Source organism: Chaetodon auriga, chromosome 24, assembly GCF_051107435.1.
Source record: "Chaetodon auriga isolate fChaAug3 chromosome 24, fChaAug3.hap1, whole genome shotgun sequence".
Lineage (NCBI taxonomy): Eukaryota > Metazoa > Chordata > Actinopteri > Chaetodontiformes > Chaetodontidae > Chaetodon > Chaetodon auriga.
Window position 1 is genome coordinate 15649855 of NC_135097.1, and position 19602 is coordinate 15669456.

Sequence of the window (19602 nt, forward strand, 5' to 3'; positions counted from 1 at the left end):
GACACAGCTAATACAGTATATGTGCAATGAGACTGTCCACTCAGAAAATGGAGCTTTCCACAAGTATTCCTTGGTTCGGGCTTTGAAACAGAAAAACAGCCTGTGGGAAGAGCAGTGCTCGTTTTAACCAAACTGCTGATTCATTGAGGAAAACCCCACTGAAGTTTCATCATGACACTGAAAGCCTTAGGAGTATGATTATGTAACATTTTACAGATGGCTTAGTTACTTCATGACTTAATGCAGGGGTGCCCAAATATTTTTGTTTTGAAGGGCAAAAGCTGAAACTTAATGGTGGGCAAACACCTATTGTAGATATGAAAATAATGAATAACTAAGGATATATATAGTATACTATATTATGCAGTACTTAAAAGGTAATGGTGAAGTCTTATTCGCTTCCTGGACATAATGTTTTTGTCATTCGAGTATTAAAGAGGTTTTAGGATTAGGCAGGATTTATATGGAACCAATTGAAATATGAAAGTCATCAATGAAATACAGTGAATGTAAATTTAAAGAGATTTGCAATTAATGTTCAGATTTCATTGAGTTTTACCAGCAGACAAACATGAGGCAAGATATTGGATTTCTGCAAGCCGTTAAATGGATTATGCATAGATTTTTAGATTTTTTTTTTTTTAAAGGATTGTGGTTTATTACAAGTATCGAGTATAATTTTGATCCCAAAAAAAGCAGTGGTAAAGGCACTTTTTAAGGACCACAATGTGTTCAATGTTCTTCTTAAACAACAACCTTTGTTTCTGAGACTTCAAGCCTGATGTGTGTACGTTTCCCGCTGAGAAAATGTGTCCTGTGCACACACACACACACAGGCACACGCACACGCACACACACACACACACACACACACACACACACACACACACACACACACAGTGCACGCTTGAATGTAACAACAAGCCATTCTTAACGATAGTTTGACTAACACTTCAACACATCTATTACCCACAAACATAAGCCTTTCAACAAAAATGATGCATCTGACAGGTCTGGTGTTCTGACTGTCAAGTTACTATAAATACTTTGAGAGAATGGCGTGTTACTGTAAGTGCTAATGCCACAAAATGTCAACTTCAGCGCACATTATCGCCCATTTAGCAGCTGATGTGTGGGTGTTTGGGTGGGCATGCTATGTAGTAACATGTTTAACATTCAGGGATGAAATGACTTGTTTTAACTTTGTCCTTAACACTATTTAATCCAGCAAAGATTCAAACTTGCAGGATGTCTTATATATCTGGGATTTCAGTCATTGTAAGTTTATCAACACTTACTTCAGTGAATCCACCAATCCCAACAAGAAGATTTCAGTTCTAGAAATGGCTCATGGTGTCAAGTTATTCTAAATATTGGTTTCACAATGTATCAACTACACAGGCAGTTCACCCTTCAGTATTTGTGTTTGGGTTAACTGGATGGGGAATGAAATGTTGTTGAAGTGGTTTGTACTAGGTTAGAAAACACTGATGTTTAGCTTTGGCTGGTTATTAAAACCAGGTAAGACGCATGGAGATGAAGGCCCTTGTTTTAAACATTGTCCATCTTGTGAAAGAGGTTCTCTACAGCAGGATGTCAGTAGAAGACGCAACATGATGCTGTATGTGCATGATCATTTAGCTTTGGTTCAAGGTGCTTTTGGTTCAGGATTCAAGGGTCAAGCATCCGTCCACGTCTCATGGTCGTCATCATTAAGGGCACCGTTCAAGGACCAGAATGTGTTTAATTTTCAGGCATGTACTGAACAGTTATTTTAAAAGATGATGATGAGTCTCCATTGGAAGTACTTTTTACTGAAGAAATAGTCCCTATTATAACTATTTATGGTAACATGTGCCTCAACATCAACTGAACTGGCAAGGGCCCATGGTGACCCCTGCATTTTTTACCCAATCTTGAGGTGTCATAATGTAGTTTCAGTGCCTTTCATGGGTTTGCAGTGTCGACTTGTTGATCAGTTGGTTAGTGCGCCACTTTGTTCCGGAATTGCATGAAATTTGGCACAAACATTCCTGATCCCCAGAGGATGAACCCTACAGCATTTGGTGATCCCCTGACAATTTCACTAGCCAGACCATGAGGTTGACATCGAAGTTATGAATGGTTTTAAATGAAATGTCTTGTCAACTATTGGATGGATGGCCATAAAAACTGGTCCAGGCATTCATGTTCCCCTCAGGATTAATTCCAAGAACTTTTGTGCCCAGAATTTTCATCTTGCTCCGTCATCAGGGATAATTCCTATAAAACTAACGACAGCCCTTTCATCAAATTAGTAAATTAGTAAATGTTAGAATGCTCACATACGAAATTAAGATGATGAACATGCTAAGCATAATACCTGCTAACCTCAGCAATGGTAACATTTTCATTATGAACATATTAGTGTGCTGACATAAGCAGTTAGCTCAAAGCACCTATGTGCTTGAGTGAAGCCTCACATTGCCACAAGTGTGTATATATTGTCACTAACTAACTAGCATACAAAACGCCTTGGCAGGCAGAAATTTAGCATAGAAATACTAGTTGGATTCTGGGACATTTTTTAAGATCTGATAGATCAATGTATATTTTTGTAGGACCCAAGGGGCAGACAAAAGGCACAGAAACAAATGGAGCCGTTCAAAAATACAACAGTTTATTAAGCAGAAAAAAAATCCACAATGGCAAAACCATGAACTAACAAAATCCAAAAACACAAAACCAGCCAAAAAACCAAAACCTCAAGTACACCGTGGCGAGCGGGTAGGAATACAACACACAACAATACAAAGATAAACACGACACAAAACAAACAATGGCTAACCAGGTAATGAAAACTGAGACATGCTCACAGGCGACTAGGTAACAAGAAGCACTAGGATACAACGACACAAGGAATGGCTGGAAAGTTTCACATGAAGCTCAACAGTCTGGCAACGAGACAATGCTGCCATGCTGCTTAAATGGAGGGAGAAAATCAGTGGATCAGCGTCAGGTGCGCCATCTGCACTCTGCACCGCCAGGCCACAGCTCATTTTCAGCCCTGGGCCTCCTTGCAAACTTATCTGGCCCTGCTGTTGCACATGTCCTATGTGGACCATCCAGAGTAACAGGATATTGCTTGTGATCTTTTAAATGTCATTTTCACTGCTGTGAGCACCACAAATGAAATTCCATTCGTTTCCTACGTTTTGAGGTAGACCTAAAGCCATTCCTAGCCTGGACAGATAAAAGTCAAAACTATCTGCTTGGCTACACCTCTAGAGGAAAATTAGACATAGTTGTATTTACTTTTGTAATCTGGGTGAACCAACACTTTAATATGACGAATCAAGATGCATTTATTTCAGGTATGGTCTGAACTCGACTGGCTCTGCTACAAACCACATTATTATACCGTTCGCATGTGTGTGTGTTTGTCCCTCTCCTGACCTCAGGGTTGCTAGACAAGCTGTCTCTCTTTCTTTTATACCCCTCCCCCTTTGTCTCTCTTCTCTTTTTTACTTTACTTTTACTGGCCTAATCTGCCAGACAGCCCTCTGTATACAGGTGTCAGTGTTAAATGTCTGTAGCTTTTCAAGCAGGACCCACAGGTCTGTAGATTTTAGTGTAACTTCTCCTCAAGAAAGGAGCTTTCCTGGAGAAAGTCTAGTAAATGACAGTGCTGCTCTTCAACACTCGACCGTACCAGCAATAACAAGGGAGTTTTCAAGTCTTTGGCCTGCATTGGCTCACTCGCGTTACTGCAGTGTGTGGCATCTGTTTAGAAACAGTGATGTGTGTGTTTGCATGTGTGTGTATGCTTGTGTTCAGTATGTACTATACTGTATGAATATGATGTATTTGCATTGTACTGCACATATATGGGCTTACCTTTAAGTGTTACGTCTACATGAAATAATCAGTTTGTGTGCATATGGGAACACGTGTGTTTCGTTAGCGTGTGTTGCATGTGTGCATCATGCACCGTGTCTGCATTCAGCCATTTGTACACTGTGCATGTGCTTTTGGTTTGTTTATGTGACTGTTATATGATAGGGGTTGACATCTGGTCCACTACTGGGAGTGTTCTGTTCTTCTGCCTTGTTTAACTCTCCCCAGCAGAAATAATTCTGGGATTGATCACAGGTGTTCTGAAACATACTCTGTGTGTGTGTGTGTGCGTGTGTGTGTGAACATGTTGTACCAATTTCTAAAGTTAAACCTGCTGTTTGCTGTTCTCTTATTTTTTCCTGTCTTTCAATCTTCCTTGCCCTTCTTTTCACCTAAATGATAAAATAAGCCATATTTAAGTGATTAAGATTTCTGGTCTGCAGCTTCGAGTTAAGGTGACTGAAAGTACTTGCTTAAGTTTAGGGAAAGATGCAAAGAACCTGGTCGCTTGGGTAATGGCTTGCTTCCATTAGCATGCAGGCAATAGTAGCATTAAAGCAACCAAAATTTAATTGCACAACAACTAAAATATTTTAGGCTAATGTTTTTCAGCTTGTGGCAGAGACCTTGGGCCATGCTCTGGTTAAATTGTATGATTCTGAGAGGAACTCATCATGGAAGAACACCATTGCATCAATTAGACCCCAACGAGAGCCACTAGATAAAACATGCTGGTTAGAAAGCTAACATTTTCTAGATAGTAATACATATATGCAGAGTTAAGGCTAATGGGAATAGCTCCACTTTGATTTGGTGACCCATCCTTGAGTGTGAACTTTAAAATCGTCTTGCCATAATCTAATGTGAAACTACTTCTGCTTCTGCTGCTTAGAGAGGACTGTATTTACTTACATATGACTGCAAGAGGGCACCTGCTAAAGAACTATTTGAACAACCAATGTGCGTCAGTGTCAGATTTCTTTCCTTTTGTTGTGTTTCTCCAGTGCTCAGCTCCACTATTAAACACATACATCACAAAGTGTATTGTGCTGTGTTATGGATTGAGAAAATGGCTGGAGGTCTATCATATAACATGAGCAGAATGCATGAGATTGATTTATGTGCCACAGAGGTGGATAACTGCATGTGAAACCCTTACAGACAATGAACCCTTCCTTTGTCCTCCCTTGACGTGTAAAACCTTGACTGATCTCTCCAAAGAGTATGAGAAGACAAGCCCGATTTATTTCAATACACACAGGAAAAAATTCCATTGTCCCTTGTCATCCTGATATAAACTCTCCCGCTTGCCAGAGATCCCAATAAATGTCATAGTTTTGCCAGGTCCCTTTTCTGTTTAAAACAGCTTTATTACCCTCACCTAGATAGATCAGGGTGAACTAACACCACAAAGCAAAGGTGTGTGTATGTGTGCACAAGGATAGGGGGCAAATTTTTCCAAAACGAAGAAGCCTCATCCATCTTTAACATCCTGTCTCCACCTCTTAAAAATGGAAAAAGGATCCTTTGCGAGGGACTGGGAGTGCAGGTTGAGAGAAAACAAGTCCCTATAAGGGGGGAAAGGCGAAAGGAGCGCTGGAATGTCGAAATAAACTCTCCTTCTGGCAAGGCTTGATGGGTAATATATCAACGTCCCTTTTCTTCATGCTTGGAGATGTGTTTTGGATGTTGGGTTGAGCCGTAATGGCTTAATTGGGGAGAATGAGGAAGCTGATATGGCCAAAAAGCATACAGGGTGGACCTGCTGCAAAGCACGAAAGATCATTTTTACTTTGTGGTTAGAGTATCGACCAAACCAGGACCCTGGCATTATGCCAAGCACATGTTGCCCCCCAGCAAGTCCGAGCTACATCACTCATTCTGCAATATCTCACATAAATAAACTTACTTTTCTTTTCGCAGAACTCCTTCTCCAGTGTCTTTCATATGGAATACGACGAGCTGAGCGAAGTCCTAGATACTCCCAAAAGGTAAGGCGATCACCCTCAACTGAAACCTGTTTTTAAATTAAAAGTCCTGCAGATTAGCATTGAGGCACACTCCAGCCATTTCCACTACTTATTAGTGCTGTTTCCTTGAATTTGCAAACTACCCTTACTCTCACTTGATTCATTATTATCATATACATATCACAGAAGAAGAAGCAGAAAAAGGGATGCAAGGCAAGTAGTGAAAGTCTTATTGTGCCTTTCCAGTCATTTTGAATTGCAAGAGAAAGGACAAGACAGAGCGGCTCAATCCAATGCTCATAAATTTGCCAAGCTGATTTGCAGCCCCATCGAATCTTTGTGAGGTAATCCGCCTTCTTCACCTACCAAAGTCCCAGACTTTAGATCACTGGCTTTCAGCTCGAAGCCTTTGTTCTGATTAGCCGGGCTCTTTTGGCCCAACATGCTGTTTTTAAGGTCAATTTGACAGCTCCTCAATCACAACCTGCTTATCACGCTGAAGTGAGCCCTTTTACTAGCTTGGATGCAGTCCAAAACCTTTCCAACGGAATCTCACAATTGTCCGTCACGCACAGACACATTTTTATTGAGGTCAGCATGCACTCTTATTTTGACAGCTGTATTAGTTGCATAGGTGGAGTAGCAGTGGCTGAAAAGAACATCTCTATCCACTGTGGTTGTACTGTGGATAGAGATGTTCTTTACAGTCAGAATATATTTGTGTTTGTTACCAGTTTGTATATTTGCACTGTATATTACAGCTTACAAAGCTGTTATGTGATGAATCATTGAAACTTTGTTGTGTTACAGAGCTTCCTTTGTACCACAACCATAAACAAATGAGATCATTGTGCCGTAGTTTTTGGTGTCTTTTTCCAAATTAAGGCCACATTTCCAATAAACCCTCTTAAATCTTTGTTGTTCTAGAACAGTCTTCCTTTCCCCACCCAAATTTTGCTTCTGCAGTGTCCAATGTGACCCAATCTCCCGCTAAATATGTTTATGCATTACAATTAAGCCTTACCAGGAGTAACCAGTAGCCGAATACACACCACATAACTGCTTTGTCGCTGGTTCGATTCAAGCAGGGGACCTTGCATTGATGTTGCATGTCATGCTATCTCTCTCCTTGTTTCCTGCACACCTCTACACGATCAACTGTCAAATACAGGAAAAAAAACAAAAAAACAATGCTGTGTTGAAGCTAGTGATGGGACGACTGACTTTTTCCGATATTTAATCAAAAACCATCATCTTTCACCAAGCAAATACTTTGAATTACCTAAACATCACCATAATCACAGTTTAGCTGTAGGAGTGGACACATGCCAACAAGAAAGCATTTTCTATGACAAATCAGTTTTTTTTGGGTTTTTTTTTAGCAGGTTCCTTCCACTGACAAAGGCTGTTAGATGCCATTGAAAAAGCTAGTAAGTCAACTCCGAGTTAAGATTGTGTTTGTCAAAGTATCACTTACAAGGGCAAGATGAACACAATTTTTAGGACCCAGAGTTGCCTTTGTCCACTGTCATTTCTAAGGGAGAAAAAGGAAAACGATAGAAGAAAAGTGAAGGTAGAACGGCCCATCAGAGATCCAAAAGCTTTAGGGTTGCACGTGCAGAATGAGAAGTGGTTCAGGATGAGAAGAGAAGGGCTGCATGAGGCTGTAGCTGCAGAGCCTCCTGACATCAACTCGTGCTGCAGCCAGGAGGAGTGAATAAGCTATAATCTGATTTAAGACGCAATGAGATAGAAAACCCTCCCCCCTCGTCTCCAGGGTGGTCTGGCCTCCCCAGTTGCTACGCAGCATCTAAAATTCATTCTCAATCTCAGCCTAAGTGACAGAATTGGACTGTGTGCGTGTGCACGTGTGTACAGTTGTGTTTGGTGTATTCTGTAGATGCATTTTCTGCCAACTTACCAATAAATTGGGCCTCGATTGGTCTTTTATTTGGCTTTGGCTTACAGTGTGGTCTACCTGAAATAACAGATATGCTAGAGATTGATGGAATACTTCTGTGTAAAAGAATTTATGATATTACACTAGGTGTGCAAGAACCCCTCAACCTGATTGGATAGTAATGATAGCAAATCAGATTTCCCTTAAGTCTGCACGTACTTCACCTACAGCAACTCTGGAGGTTTCTAGAACTGAATATGAAGCTTCTGCAGTCTAACAAGAATGAAAATCTGGATGATATACTAAATACTTCCTTTAAATAATATTTGGTAGAGATGTCAAATTCACTAATGTTGACTATTCTGACAAAATTTTGTGGCTGTTCTAATCAAAGCATATTAGTGCTGACCTCCTGAAAACCAATATCTGTCAAAGGCTGGTTTAAATATGTCAGATTGCAAGCATTTATGACATGATTGTTTATAATAATAACATTTTCAGTAATCAAACACGCAAGAGTAGTGTGGTTAGCTCTAGCAGGAAGTATGGCGAGACTAACACAATGTTGGTTTTGGGCTTTTCCAGGGAGCTCATCGTGAATCCTGATATATCTTTGTTATACACTTGTTGTGTGTTGAGAACAGGGTCACAAACAATGTTTTCTGTCAGTTTTTATCGAATGTGTTTTTGCACTGATAACCGCTCCTGGCAGAGATAAGATTACGAGACATAAAATCAATACAACATGATAGAAAATTGGTGAAACACATGGAGCTGTCAGAACCTGTGGGTTTCCTGCTTTGGAGTTGAGATTCAATACATTTTTCCAGGGTCAGATTAGATCCTTTAATCCCAGCGAGTAGTGGCTCAGTATTTAAGTGACCAAGCAAAAGAAAGGGAAAATAGGCAGCTGTGAAGCTCCCGACACTGCCAGGCATGAAGCAAATCAGATGTCTTATCTTGTCACATCCAAAACGTCTCATTGTTTGGATCTAATAACTGCCTTTAGATACCGCTGTGTGCGCTGTATGAGCAGGATCTCCTCCGGGAGGGCTGCGATATGGCAAAACCAGGCAGCTCCAACTGGGTTAACACAGGACCAGAGGAGCCCTGCAGAGATGTTAGTCTTGACCGGCTGGAACTGCAGGAGGCTTTTTATAGTGACATTAACCCGCGGCTTCCCAACGACAAGGCGTCTGTTTAGCCAGGAAGTTCAGTCGAGCTGAACCGATGTTGATCCAGCTCGCAGGAATGGCAGGCAGAGCGTTTCAGGTTGACAAAGTAGGGCAGTTCACTTTTTCTGGATTTCGAGTTTGATTGAGGCCCTGAATTGAAAGCCAACATAGTGCTGTCGTGGTTTTTAGTGATGCCGGTAGCTATTCTGTGGCCTCATTTCAGTCAATCACAGAGAGAGGGAAAAGGAAATGTGGATTTTAGTGTGTTTGGGTAATTAAACTTGAGCACAAATGCACGTACTGTGCAGCATACCCGTCTGAAGTTGTGTGTGTGTGTGTGTGTGTGTGTGTGTGTGTGTGCTGTGTGTGTGTGTGTGTGTTTGTTGAGGTCAGTCTGGACAGGACACATTGTTATAATTAGCCTAAAGCCTTAAAGTCGACCAAAATGAAACGGTGGATAGGATGTTGGAAACCAAGCAAAACACACACAGAAACAAACACACACACACACACACACACACACATCTGCAGTGATAGAGGAAGTGTTCAGGTCTTTTACTTAAAATTATACTGTAGTCTAAAAATATTAGATTACAAGTCGAAGTTACACTCCTTTCAGAGTCTTATATTATGAAATGTAGAGTAAGTTTATCAGATCGTACATCAAAATTGTACATACTCCAAGTACAATACTTGAGTAAATGTACTTCGTTACATTCCCCTTCTGATTTTCTGTCTCTTTCCTTCCCTCTAACACATATGTTCTGTACTTGTCAGTCTTTTTGTCATCCGCTAACACACTCTCATATTCCCTCCTTCTCGCTCACACACTCAGACACACATACCATCCAGCCGCAGCGCTGCAGCCAAAATCCACTGGCTTTTGCCTTAACCTCATGTTATGTTTATATATCCATTTTCCATCATTTATCGTGCAGTGTTATAGCTGAGTCTGTGGTCGGACTTGGAGCAACTAGAGATAACAAACAGGCTTATTAAGCGCTGACAGACGTGACTGACGGCTTCAGCTTCCAGACCTGAGCCAGGGGTCGGGGTGGACTAAGGTGCAGCCTCCCAGCTGAAGTTCTCTCATTACGCAGCAGATGTTTTATTATTCATAGCTGTTAGCCTGGAGCTTAAGGAAGCGGGTTTATTTATTGGTTATAATGGTCGCTACATTGGATCCAAGGAGCAGGATGAAGGAGTACTCGAAATCAGTCTTTGAGGTGTCCCTAAGAAAGTCACATAAAGTGACAAATCACAAGTTAATACAACCAATGGATAAAATGACTATAAGCAATGTCAAAGCTGTGGTCTGCAGAGACGAATCCGTGTAGAATTATGACCCAACTCTCAGCTCTACAGAGCATTTTAGCAGCAAAAGAGGCAGACAGACATGACAGACATGTGGAGACAGATGTGGCTCTGTATCAATGCTAATGTTTCTCTGTGACTGCTGGATGTGGAAATAGGCAATGTTTGCGAACACATTAGCCACAGTTTCAATATTTGGTTTAAGATGTGTGATACTTAACGTGACCAAAAAACTGCACTCTAAGACATTTCTTTATGGCTGCGTCATCCCATCAAATGGAAATATTCCAGATTCCCTCTCTATCATTTTACGCACATTCAGGCATCTTGATGTCTTTTAAAACTGGATGAGCAAGCGTGTTCCACACGTTGATCCAGATGAGCTTGGTGTTTCATCTCATTATGCACGGTTAGTTCTGAAGTTGTTTGTGTTTCTGTGTGCCTCCTCAGGGACTGTGACGTCAGTCAGATTAACTACATGTACGCCCAGTATGTTAAAAACACCATGCAGCCTCTCAACATTGCCGACGTCACCAAGGACCAACGCTTCCCCTGGACAGTAAGTACATCTTTCTTTTCTCGTCTTGCCTCTTTTTCTCCCAAGTTGAGTAAGTGCCCCTCTTGTCTTCTGACAGAGTGAAAACCCAGATCACCCCAGCAACCAGATCAAGAGTTTGCTCTGCACGCCCATCAGGAACGGCAAGAAGGACAAAGTGATAGGTAGATTCTCTCTCTCTTTCTCTTTTGGAGCTGCCTTTGAAGCACTAAACCTTGGCTTAAACCACATCTTTTTCATCCGTTCATGACTGCAGTAAGATGTGCTGGGAGAAAACTAGCATGACCCAATTTGGCCTTTAAAGATGCACAGATTTTTTTTTTAAAGCAAGACGTTGGGTGTAGACTGTCAGCACAGTGTGTGTAATTAGTGGTGAAAAGTGTATTTTTCATTGATCCCAGATAGCTTTGCTACTTAAGCTTTCTCTGTGGTTTTCCACTTACTTTTCAAGGCAGTGATGCAACATTAGCACCAGGGGTTAGAGGCTTTAACAATCCTAAATCAAAGCTCTGAGAATACATTAAACCAGCGTAGCATTACCGCTTTATGAGCCGTCCATGAATAGTCCTGCCACTCCATCCATCACCGTGATTATCATCAGCATAATTAGCTGATAGCAGCTCCATTAGTTGGCTATGAACATGACTAATGACCGTGGCTGTCCTTCAGTGATTAAACAAAAGTAGGTCCTTATGGCCTGTCCTCCAACCTCTAAGAGTCCTGGTCACAGGGAAGATCAAAACAGCTGAAATGTTCTGCTCATTCAGACGAGCTCATTTTATTACTTTGAGAGATGTCGTCCTCTGGCCTGTGTCCATAGAGGCGCAGGTTTGTGTTCAGGTGGGAACAAAACCTGGTAATTGTATTTCATTTTAGGATCTGTATAAACTGCAGTTCTTTCTGTCCATTTAATTTCCTCTTGTCTCTATGAAGGAGTTCCGTAAAGCCCAACTAAATGCAAATTCTTTTCGCTAAATTGAAATATTTGCGACTTTAAAGCTAGAGCACAACCTGGAATACATAAGCACAAAATTAAAATATTGAAGGACTAAAATCTAGACAGGGGCTCCCTTCAAATGTCAGTTAACTTGGAACCAACCAGGAACACAGAAGATACAGAGCTGTCGGGACTCCTCGACTGCGTCACTCACATGTTTTCTGATAGCTAAGAGTTACGGTCATGCTCACAAAAGAACATATATGAAATGTATTGTGTTTCCTGTCTTCCTGTTTGCCATCCCTGAACACTGAAATGAAAAGAAAGCATAAAAATCAGTCAGCGCTTTTGAAAAAGAAACATTCCTTTTAGTTATCCGTCACAGTGGCGCTCTCACAACTTCAGCCGCTTTTAACAGCGAGCGTGATGTGTGCTGAATTTGCCGTGTCAAAATTACAGCCTACGTACGTGTCTGTTCCTGTTCGTGTGTGTGTGTGTAGGTGTGTGTCAGTTAGTGAATAAGATGGATGAAGCATCAGGCAGCGTGAAGGCCTTCAACAGGAACGATGAGCAGTTCCTGGAGGCATTTGCCATCTTCTGCGGTCTTGGCATCCAGAACACACAGATGTACGAAACGGTGGAGAGAGCCATGGCCAAGCAAGAGGTCACGCTGGAGGTCAGCCTCGTACACACTAACACACACACACACACACACACACACACACACACACACACACACGCACACACACGCTGCATATTCTTCCTTATAATGCATCTTGCAGCTTTGATTTCAGTGCATCCTGTGACCCATACTGGCCTGAGTGCTGACCTGCAGGTGCGCATAGTTTCAAATAACACTCAGTTCCTGAAGGGTTGAATTTATTGCATTAATATAATGCATTATTTTCAAACTGGCCTTTATTTGCTGCAACTGAAAATGCCCAGACGAGGGGAGGTTTAGGCACAACATGGAACAAACTCCTCCAACTTTTAGAATCAGACGGATTTGCATCTTTTTAGAAAGTGAAACTGATTCATTTTTAGGGGATTTATTAAAGTTTTGCATAAAACAGAGAATCCAAACAAATGACCAAAAAATACAACATAATAGAATTAAAGAAACTTAATTATAATTACTTAGCTCCCTAACAAAAATATAAAAAGGATCAAACGAGGTTAGCTTAATTGGCAGCCCACCCCTACAACTCATTATCAAGGAAGTGCCAACATCATCATCAGCACTGAGGAGAAGATAAGAAGTAAGACATCAGACGGTCAGCTTGGCTTTTAAGATTCATTCAAATATGGAAGAAAAACAATGAAATCTAAATCACACTTAGCCTTTATGCTACAAAAAGAAGTCGATGAAAGCCGAATTGGTGGCTTTTAAAGAAGAAAATGTCAGGGTCTAAATATACTGTGCCACCTTATTGTACACCTGTATTGTTTAATAATCCATTACTACAGTACATCTTATCTTTGTGAAGCTTAGAGGCTTTTTAAAATTACTAACGCCTTTCCTTGTGTATTCCCCTTTTTCCTCTTTTCCTTCCTTTCTTGCACTCGTCTTTCTTCCTTTTCTTTCTTTCCATAGTTTCCTTACACTTCGTTTGCTCTTCACACGCTGCCTGCTGCTCAGTCTGTGACATTTTATCAAGTAATAATACCAAGTGCTCAGCGATCACCTGCATTTTCTTCAGATGACGTTAAATACTGCAGCTTCTCCTCAGAATTTGTTCAGTCGTAGAGTTTCTTGAAGACAGAAAAGCAGCATTGCTGAATGTAGTAATATGTTAAATCAGAAGTAGTACCCAGGAACTGGGTATGAAAATATCAAAGAGGTTAAGACTTAAAACCAAAAATACATCATTTCATAACTCAGCGTGCGCTTTTGTACTTCTATCTTTGCGAGGGTTTGATTTTCAGACTTTAACAGTGAGGACATTTTTAGAAAAAAGTGCGTGTGTGAGTGCATCTCTGACAGAGCTATACGTGGGTGTGTGAGTGACAGTGATGAGGCGACGCGGGAGGATTTTTCAAGCTGCTTCTTGACACTTTCCTGCCTTCAGCCTCTGCGCGCGACAGCCAGGAAAGCACAAATTCATTATAAGTGAGCCCACACACGCTCGCAATTGACAATTACACCTTCTATTCAGCCTCATGCGCTTCCCCATTTCAGTCACACGCAAGCGTGCACACCGGACAGCACTTCAGCGGTGTGTTCTCGGCTGTCAGCTTCAGGGTGTCAGAGGTGACGTCTCCTGCAGCTGACGCCCGCCTCCTCTGGCAGCCAGCAGCTTCCACTTTTGCAACTGGTCAGGGCCATTTCTTCTGCTCGCTCTCCGGCATCTGCGCATCCATCTGTGTGTGGCCCAAAAAGCAGAGAGGGACAGTTTTAAATGGACATTTTAGCTCCTTGCTATCCCATCTGAATTCAACATCAATCACTAGGTTCTTAGCTACGGTTAAAGGCTTTAGCATGGTTGTCCTTCATAGCAGCACCCCATCAGGGAAAGTAGAAATAGCAGTTAGAAAATATCTTCAGAACTTCAATGGCTTGGCTTTAATATACTCCAAGTAACCATGGTGAGCGAGTGAAGTCTCTCCGCGGTGGCAATGTATAAATTACACCGTTAACAGACACCAGGCATCAAAATAGTGCCAAACGAAGCTTTGAAGAAACTGGGCCTAAGTGATGTAAGATGGAAAAACAGCATTGCCACTGTGGGGAGTCTTTGATCACACAAAAACAGCTTTATTTCTATAAATATAAATATGATTATGTTGCGTTAGTAGGAGTGCACATTATGGATACAGTTCTCCATCACGCCATATCGACATATCTGCATATTTCAATATCTATTGATCTATCTATGTGCTGTATATCTACATATCAAGAGGAACGTGAAACACTCTATTTTTTATTTTTATTTTTTGTGACACAAAAGACAAAGCTCTCTTGCTTTGACTGACACGTCTGATTGATGAGCAGCACCACGTCGTCTTATCTTCCCCGTCAGAAGCCTGTTCATCCTGAGCTTTGCATGTCGTTTTGACAGCCCCGCAGGATCCGAGCGCTCGTGTTTCTTTAGCGTTCCCAAATGATTCGTAGATGCGTTTCAGCAGATGTTTTAATTTGCCACAGCAGGAAGAGCACGGTTGATTCTAATGGCATTAATGATTCCTCCGGTTTAGCGACTACTGCAACGCCGCGTAGTATTTAATAATGTTTTTGACTTGCGTTTGTGCGGCGAAAACGTCTGTTCAGATTTTACCCCCTGGTCCTGTGCGCGCTGCAAAGCCTCGCGTTCATTGTGTTTCAATGAAAGTCACCCTTCAAACCTAAAAAATACATTGTGCCAGTTCCAAGACATTCAAATTATTCCACACCGATGGTCACAACAGAGCAAGAAGAAGAACTGAGATGCGTGTTAGAGAGCAGCTGCCATGTGTGTGTGTGTGTGTGTGTGTGTGTGTGTGTGTGTGTGTGTGTGTTCTCCAGAAACCTGATATAACCCAAAGTCTGTGTCTCTGCCCCTAATCTTTTTTTTGTATGTGTGTGTGTGTGTTCTAGGTCTTGTCCTATCACGCCTCTGCCACAGAGGAGGAAACAAGGGAACTCCAGGTAACCGCGGTAAATTGAAATTTCTTAATTTATCAATGCACACGTAGATGCCCGACATTAGTTCCACCACTGCATGGATTATTTGATACACAGCCGTAGACACACACAAGAAGAGGAAGCAGAGCTTGTGTTGATGAGAAGCAGTCATGTGACACAACGCCACACTGCTGAATGAGCAACAAAGCACAAGTATAGCAACCCCTACATGGCGACGTTCCCCAAAAACAAACTGACATCTAGGACATTTAGGACATCCTGTAGAAAATGTTTTATTGTGTCTGCATCTTATTTCTTATGCTTTACATTCCTTTACGACAATAACTAGTTTTGTGTCGAGTCGTTTTTCTATAAATCCTGGAATACATTTCTAAATCTGTCTGTCTGCATTCATTAATATTGAGACTGATCTGACTCCATAGTTTCAAAGAGCTCTTCATGCTCTAACGCTGCACTGCCTTTAAAGAATATACAGCTGGTGGACGCATGACATGAGAATCGCAGTGGAGAGTTTGTAATATGCAGAAAACCAGACTAACAAGGTCTTCGTCTTTGGAGCCAGCAGCCCTGTGATGTTGTTGTTGCAGAGCCAGACAGCCTTGTAGAGAAGATTTTGGATTCTATCTACGCCTGGCCATGCTTCAATGAAAGCTTTTTCATTTATTCATCGTCTAATTGTCCCACAGACGTCTCTACAGGGTTGTCCTCTCCACAGTTCAGACCTCTCAGCAGCTCAGACTATTGAGGCCTCGCATTTAAGAGCAACTGTTTTAGCTTGAACATGCCGACCCAGCTACTGTCACATGCACGCTCTTTGTTGTGGTTTGTATGTAAATGTAAATCCATTTTCTTCCCTATAAAATAAGACAATTTTTAAAAAAGATATTAGAATCTGCATTGTGGATATCCATATCATGTAGCTACCAGATGTCTTCCTCTTCCTTGCTTCATATGTTGTGAGATTTCTTGCCATGTTGCTGTCACCAACGTCAGTGAAACAGCATGAAATCATTGGCAACATTGCTCGCTAGCACCACTAGTGGTCAGAAAATCCACAAGGTACCTTTAAGTTTTACTGTAGGATTCATGGTGATTTTAAGAATAAGAAGTGACATTTTTTTTTTTAGTTTAATCTAAAATGAATAAGTTATTTTTTTAAATAAGTTCTCCACCTTTATCTGATGTGAGATGAAAACATTTGGTTGCTACTCAGATTTTTACTAATTTAAAGGTTTTTTCACTGCTTGGAACTTCAAGGGAAGCCACAGCTATGGTGACATTGTTCTCTCCCCTGTGCTTGCTGAGATCTTGGAAGGCAGCACGATGGTTAAAAATAGGTCCAGTGGTGCAAGAAACACTGGCGATTTCAACAAGTTAATGGATTATCTAGAATAGCTATCACTTTATTTGGAGGCAGCCTTGTCGTTCTGCTAAATATGGCTCCCTCATTACATAGCAAAACCATGGGTGCAAACAAGTATGTTAGGCGCAGTAGATTTGTGATGGATATTTCCAACAGACATTTTGGGTGATAATGTTACTGTTGACCAACCTCTTGGTTTGTTTATAACCCATCTTATGCTTCTTTCCCAAATTAAGTGATATTTAGGGAATATGTAGAATAACATCTCTTACATGCGTAAAAGTATCATTGCACTGTAATGCACATGGAAAAGCATGCAAAAGCAAGGATTAAAGCGGGGGGTCCTCAACTACCACATCTCATCTATCACAATTTTTCTACTCCAAAAATAAATGGCAAATCCATCATAGTAACTAGATACTGAACAAGAAAATACTCAGTGCTCAATACAAAAGCCACAGCTCAACTCCCAATGACTGAATCCTTATCCCAACAAAACCTACCTCAGTCTGGCCATCGTTGCCGTCAGCTCCAGGAAAGGATCAGCCTGGGAGCAGAACGCTTTGATGGTGGATTCATGGAGGCGAGAGGATGGGGTTGGAGAATAATCCGATTCCATAGAATGGTTGAACTATGAATTACTGACTTGTTGAGTTCAGTATTCTGTGGGATGGATGCGGCCCATGGGTTGTTGATGATCACTGAGTTATGGCCTCAATCCAGATTGTCTTGCTGATCGATTTAGACTTGGAGAAACCCTGGATTAGAGGAAAGTGCAGTAGATTTTTTTTTTTTTTTTTTTGCTTACCTATCCAGTTCATCATCTTGTGACTGCACAAATTTGTCTTGCTTCATTTTGTGCTTGGGCCCCTCTGCCTTTAGACAGATTTTCTGCTAAATATAAAAGGATCTCCCCGCCACCAGCTGGTTTTGGGATTTTGTTAATTAGCTCACATGGAAGTATCTAACTGGTTTTCTGATGGGACTCCAAGGCAGCTTTCCAAATATGAACCAATCAGTGCAGCCCAGTTTTCACACCAGTCACAGCCCTAACAATGACTCCACATGACTCCTCTCCTTGTTACAAACTAACAGCATAACCTGATTAAGTGGCCTCCCTCGGGTGCTTGAGAGAGGATGTATCACTTGGTATCTAGGACACAGGCTTGATTTTTGGGTGCAATCCACCCAAGAGGTTGCTATATGCAGTATGTGTCATAGATCATAGGATGAAAAACCCCTCATAATGGTGTACTTAAAGCTGCTACTGTAACTATAGCACCACTTCAATGTCAGTTTTGTCATATAAAGCAAAATAAGAATTCAGATTAACAATCTGGAACGTGAAACCAAGTGAGCAATTAGCCCAATTAAATAATGTAGACGATGCACTTTTATATGCATGTGCGTCTTTGAATCCACAGCCTCCCTCAATTTCTGAACATTTGTGTGTTTGAAGGTAGCCACAGTGCCGTCAGCCCAGTCGTTGCGCCTTCTGGACTTCACCTTCAGTGACTTTGACTTGTCAGACACTGAAACCACGCTGGCTACTGTCCGCATGTTTGTCGACCTCAACCTTGTCCAGAACTTCCAGATGAAGTACACGGTAAGAACTGACCTGGGATGTCGACAGCATTGTAGCATTTTCCATTAAAATGCATCTTTAGTTCACAGCAAAACGTCTGAGGATATTCTTGGTCTCCAGAGGGATCAATGAACTCTGGGTTTACTGATCCAACTATGTGCACGTGTTTGTGAAAGAGCCAGAGCTGTGAACAAAGTACTTAATATGAAATGAGATGAAACATCGAAAAGTGATACTTGAAAAGATGAAATACATACAGTGTCATCACATAACCCAGAATAGAATGCAAAGTTGCAGAAACACTAGAAGTAATGTCCAAATATTAAAGTCAGGCTTTAAATAAGTGTGATAAGTGGAATTATTATTGTATATGTCTTTAGTGCAGAGAGAGTATTTGTTTCTGCTGCCAAAGCAGAAAGGAGAGGAGAGATGTAGTTAATGTCTGATGAGGTCTGTCTGACCCAAATGTTGCATTTATAAACACTGGCGCTAATTTAATTGTGTGGATTTTGTCTCCCAGAAGACAATGAAGGGTTTAGTTTTGAGTACATGTTATCCTGAGTCGCAGCGATGGAATAAGACTATTAAAGCATTAAAGTCGAAGCAATCTTTGCTCAGTCCAGATGCAGCTTTAATTGTCATTATGTATTTAATGTCCCTCCATTTGTTAGATGCTCTGTTTTAAACTACATGAACTGCAGTTCACATCATAAATCACATGAAGCAAATGGCCATTCAGTTATATGACAACTGTTACACATGAGTACAGGAAGTGTTTCCAGAGACACAAGGTCTGCATTACATTACAACAGAATACACAAGGCTTTATTCTTATGAACAACACACAAACCACACAAAAGTTAGAAGAAGAGACAGCAGCAGCAGCACATCATCCTGACATGGCTTTGTAGTTGTTGTTGTTGTTGTTGTTCTCAGAGCATGTCATGGAAAAAGACAAGAACAACTTTCTGTTTCATTAATTGCAGACAACAATCTGCTTCTCATCTTCGGGAGCAATAGGCCATTATATCATGAGTGTGTGTGTGTGTGTGTGTGTGTGTGTGTGCTGGATGATGAGTGAATGCATTTAGTGAGTTAATATTAGTGTATTTGTCTGCATCCTTAACTCAGAGACCACACACAGCACCATCATACCCCTAAAACACTTCCCCTCCAAAAATCACTCACACACTCCATTACCGGCGTCTGTCAGACCCCCCCCCCCCCCCACCTCGTCTGGGTCCCCCTCGGCGCCTGCACTGCCCGGACACTGGTGGGTTTGGCTCTCGTCCTCAGCGCGCTCA

The 19602-nt window shown here is 41.4% G+C and overlaps 1 protein-coding gene across 2 annotated transcripts in view; it reads left to right on the forward strand.

Annotated features, from left to right (window-relative positions):
- pde5ab (phosphodiesterase 5A, cGMP-specific, b) overlaps nt 1–19602 on the forward strand; it is a 52344-nt gene that overhangs the window by 16609 nt on the left and 16133 nt on the right. The window contains exons 8-13 of one of the 2 annotated variants that reach the window (XM_076725145.1): nt 5800–5867; nt 10686–10794; nt 10871–10955; nt 12229–12404; nt 15303–15353; nt 18173–18319. In XM_076725145.1, the coding sequence (XP_076581260.1) occupies nt 5800–5867; nt 10686–10794; nt 10871–10955; nt 12229–12404; nt 15303–15353; nt 18173–18319 (636 nt within the window). Of the gene's footprint in view, nt 1–5799; nt 5868–10685; nt 10795–10870; nt 10956–12228; nt 12405–15302; nt 15363–18172; nt 18320–19602 lie in introns of both variants that reach the window. The other variant, XM_076725144.1, reaches the window with a different exon arrangement.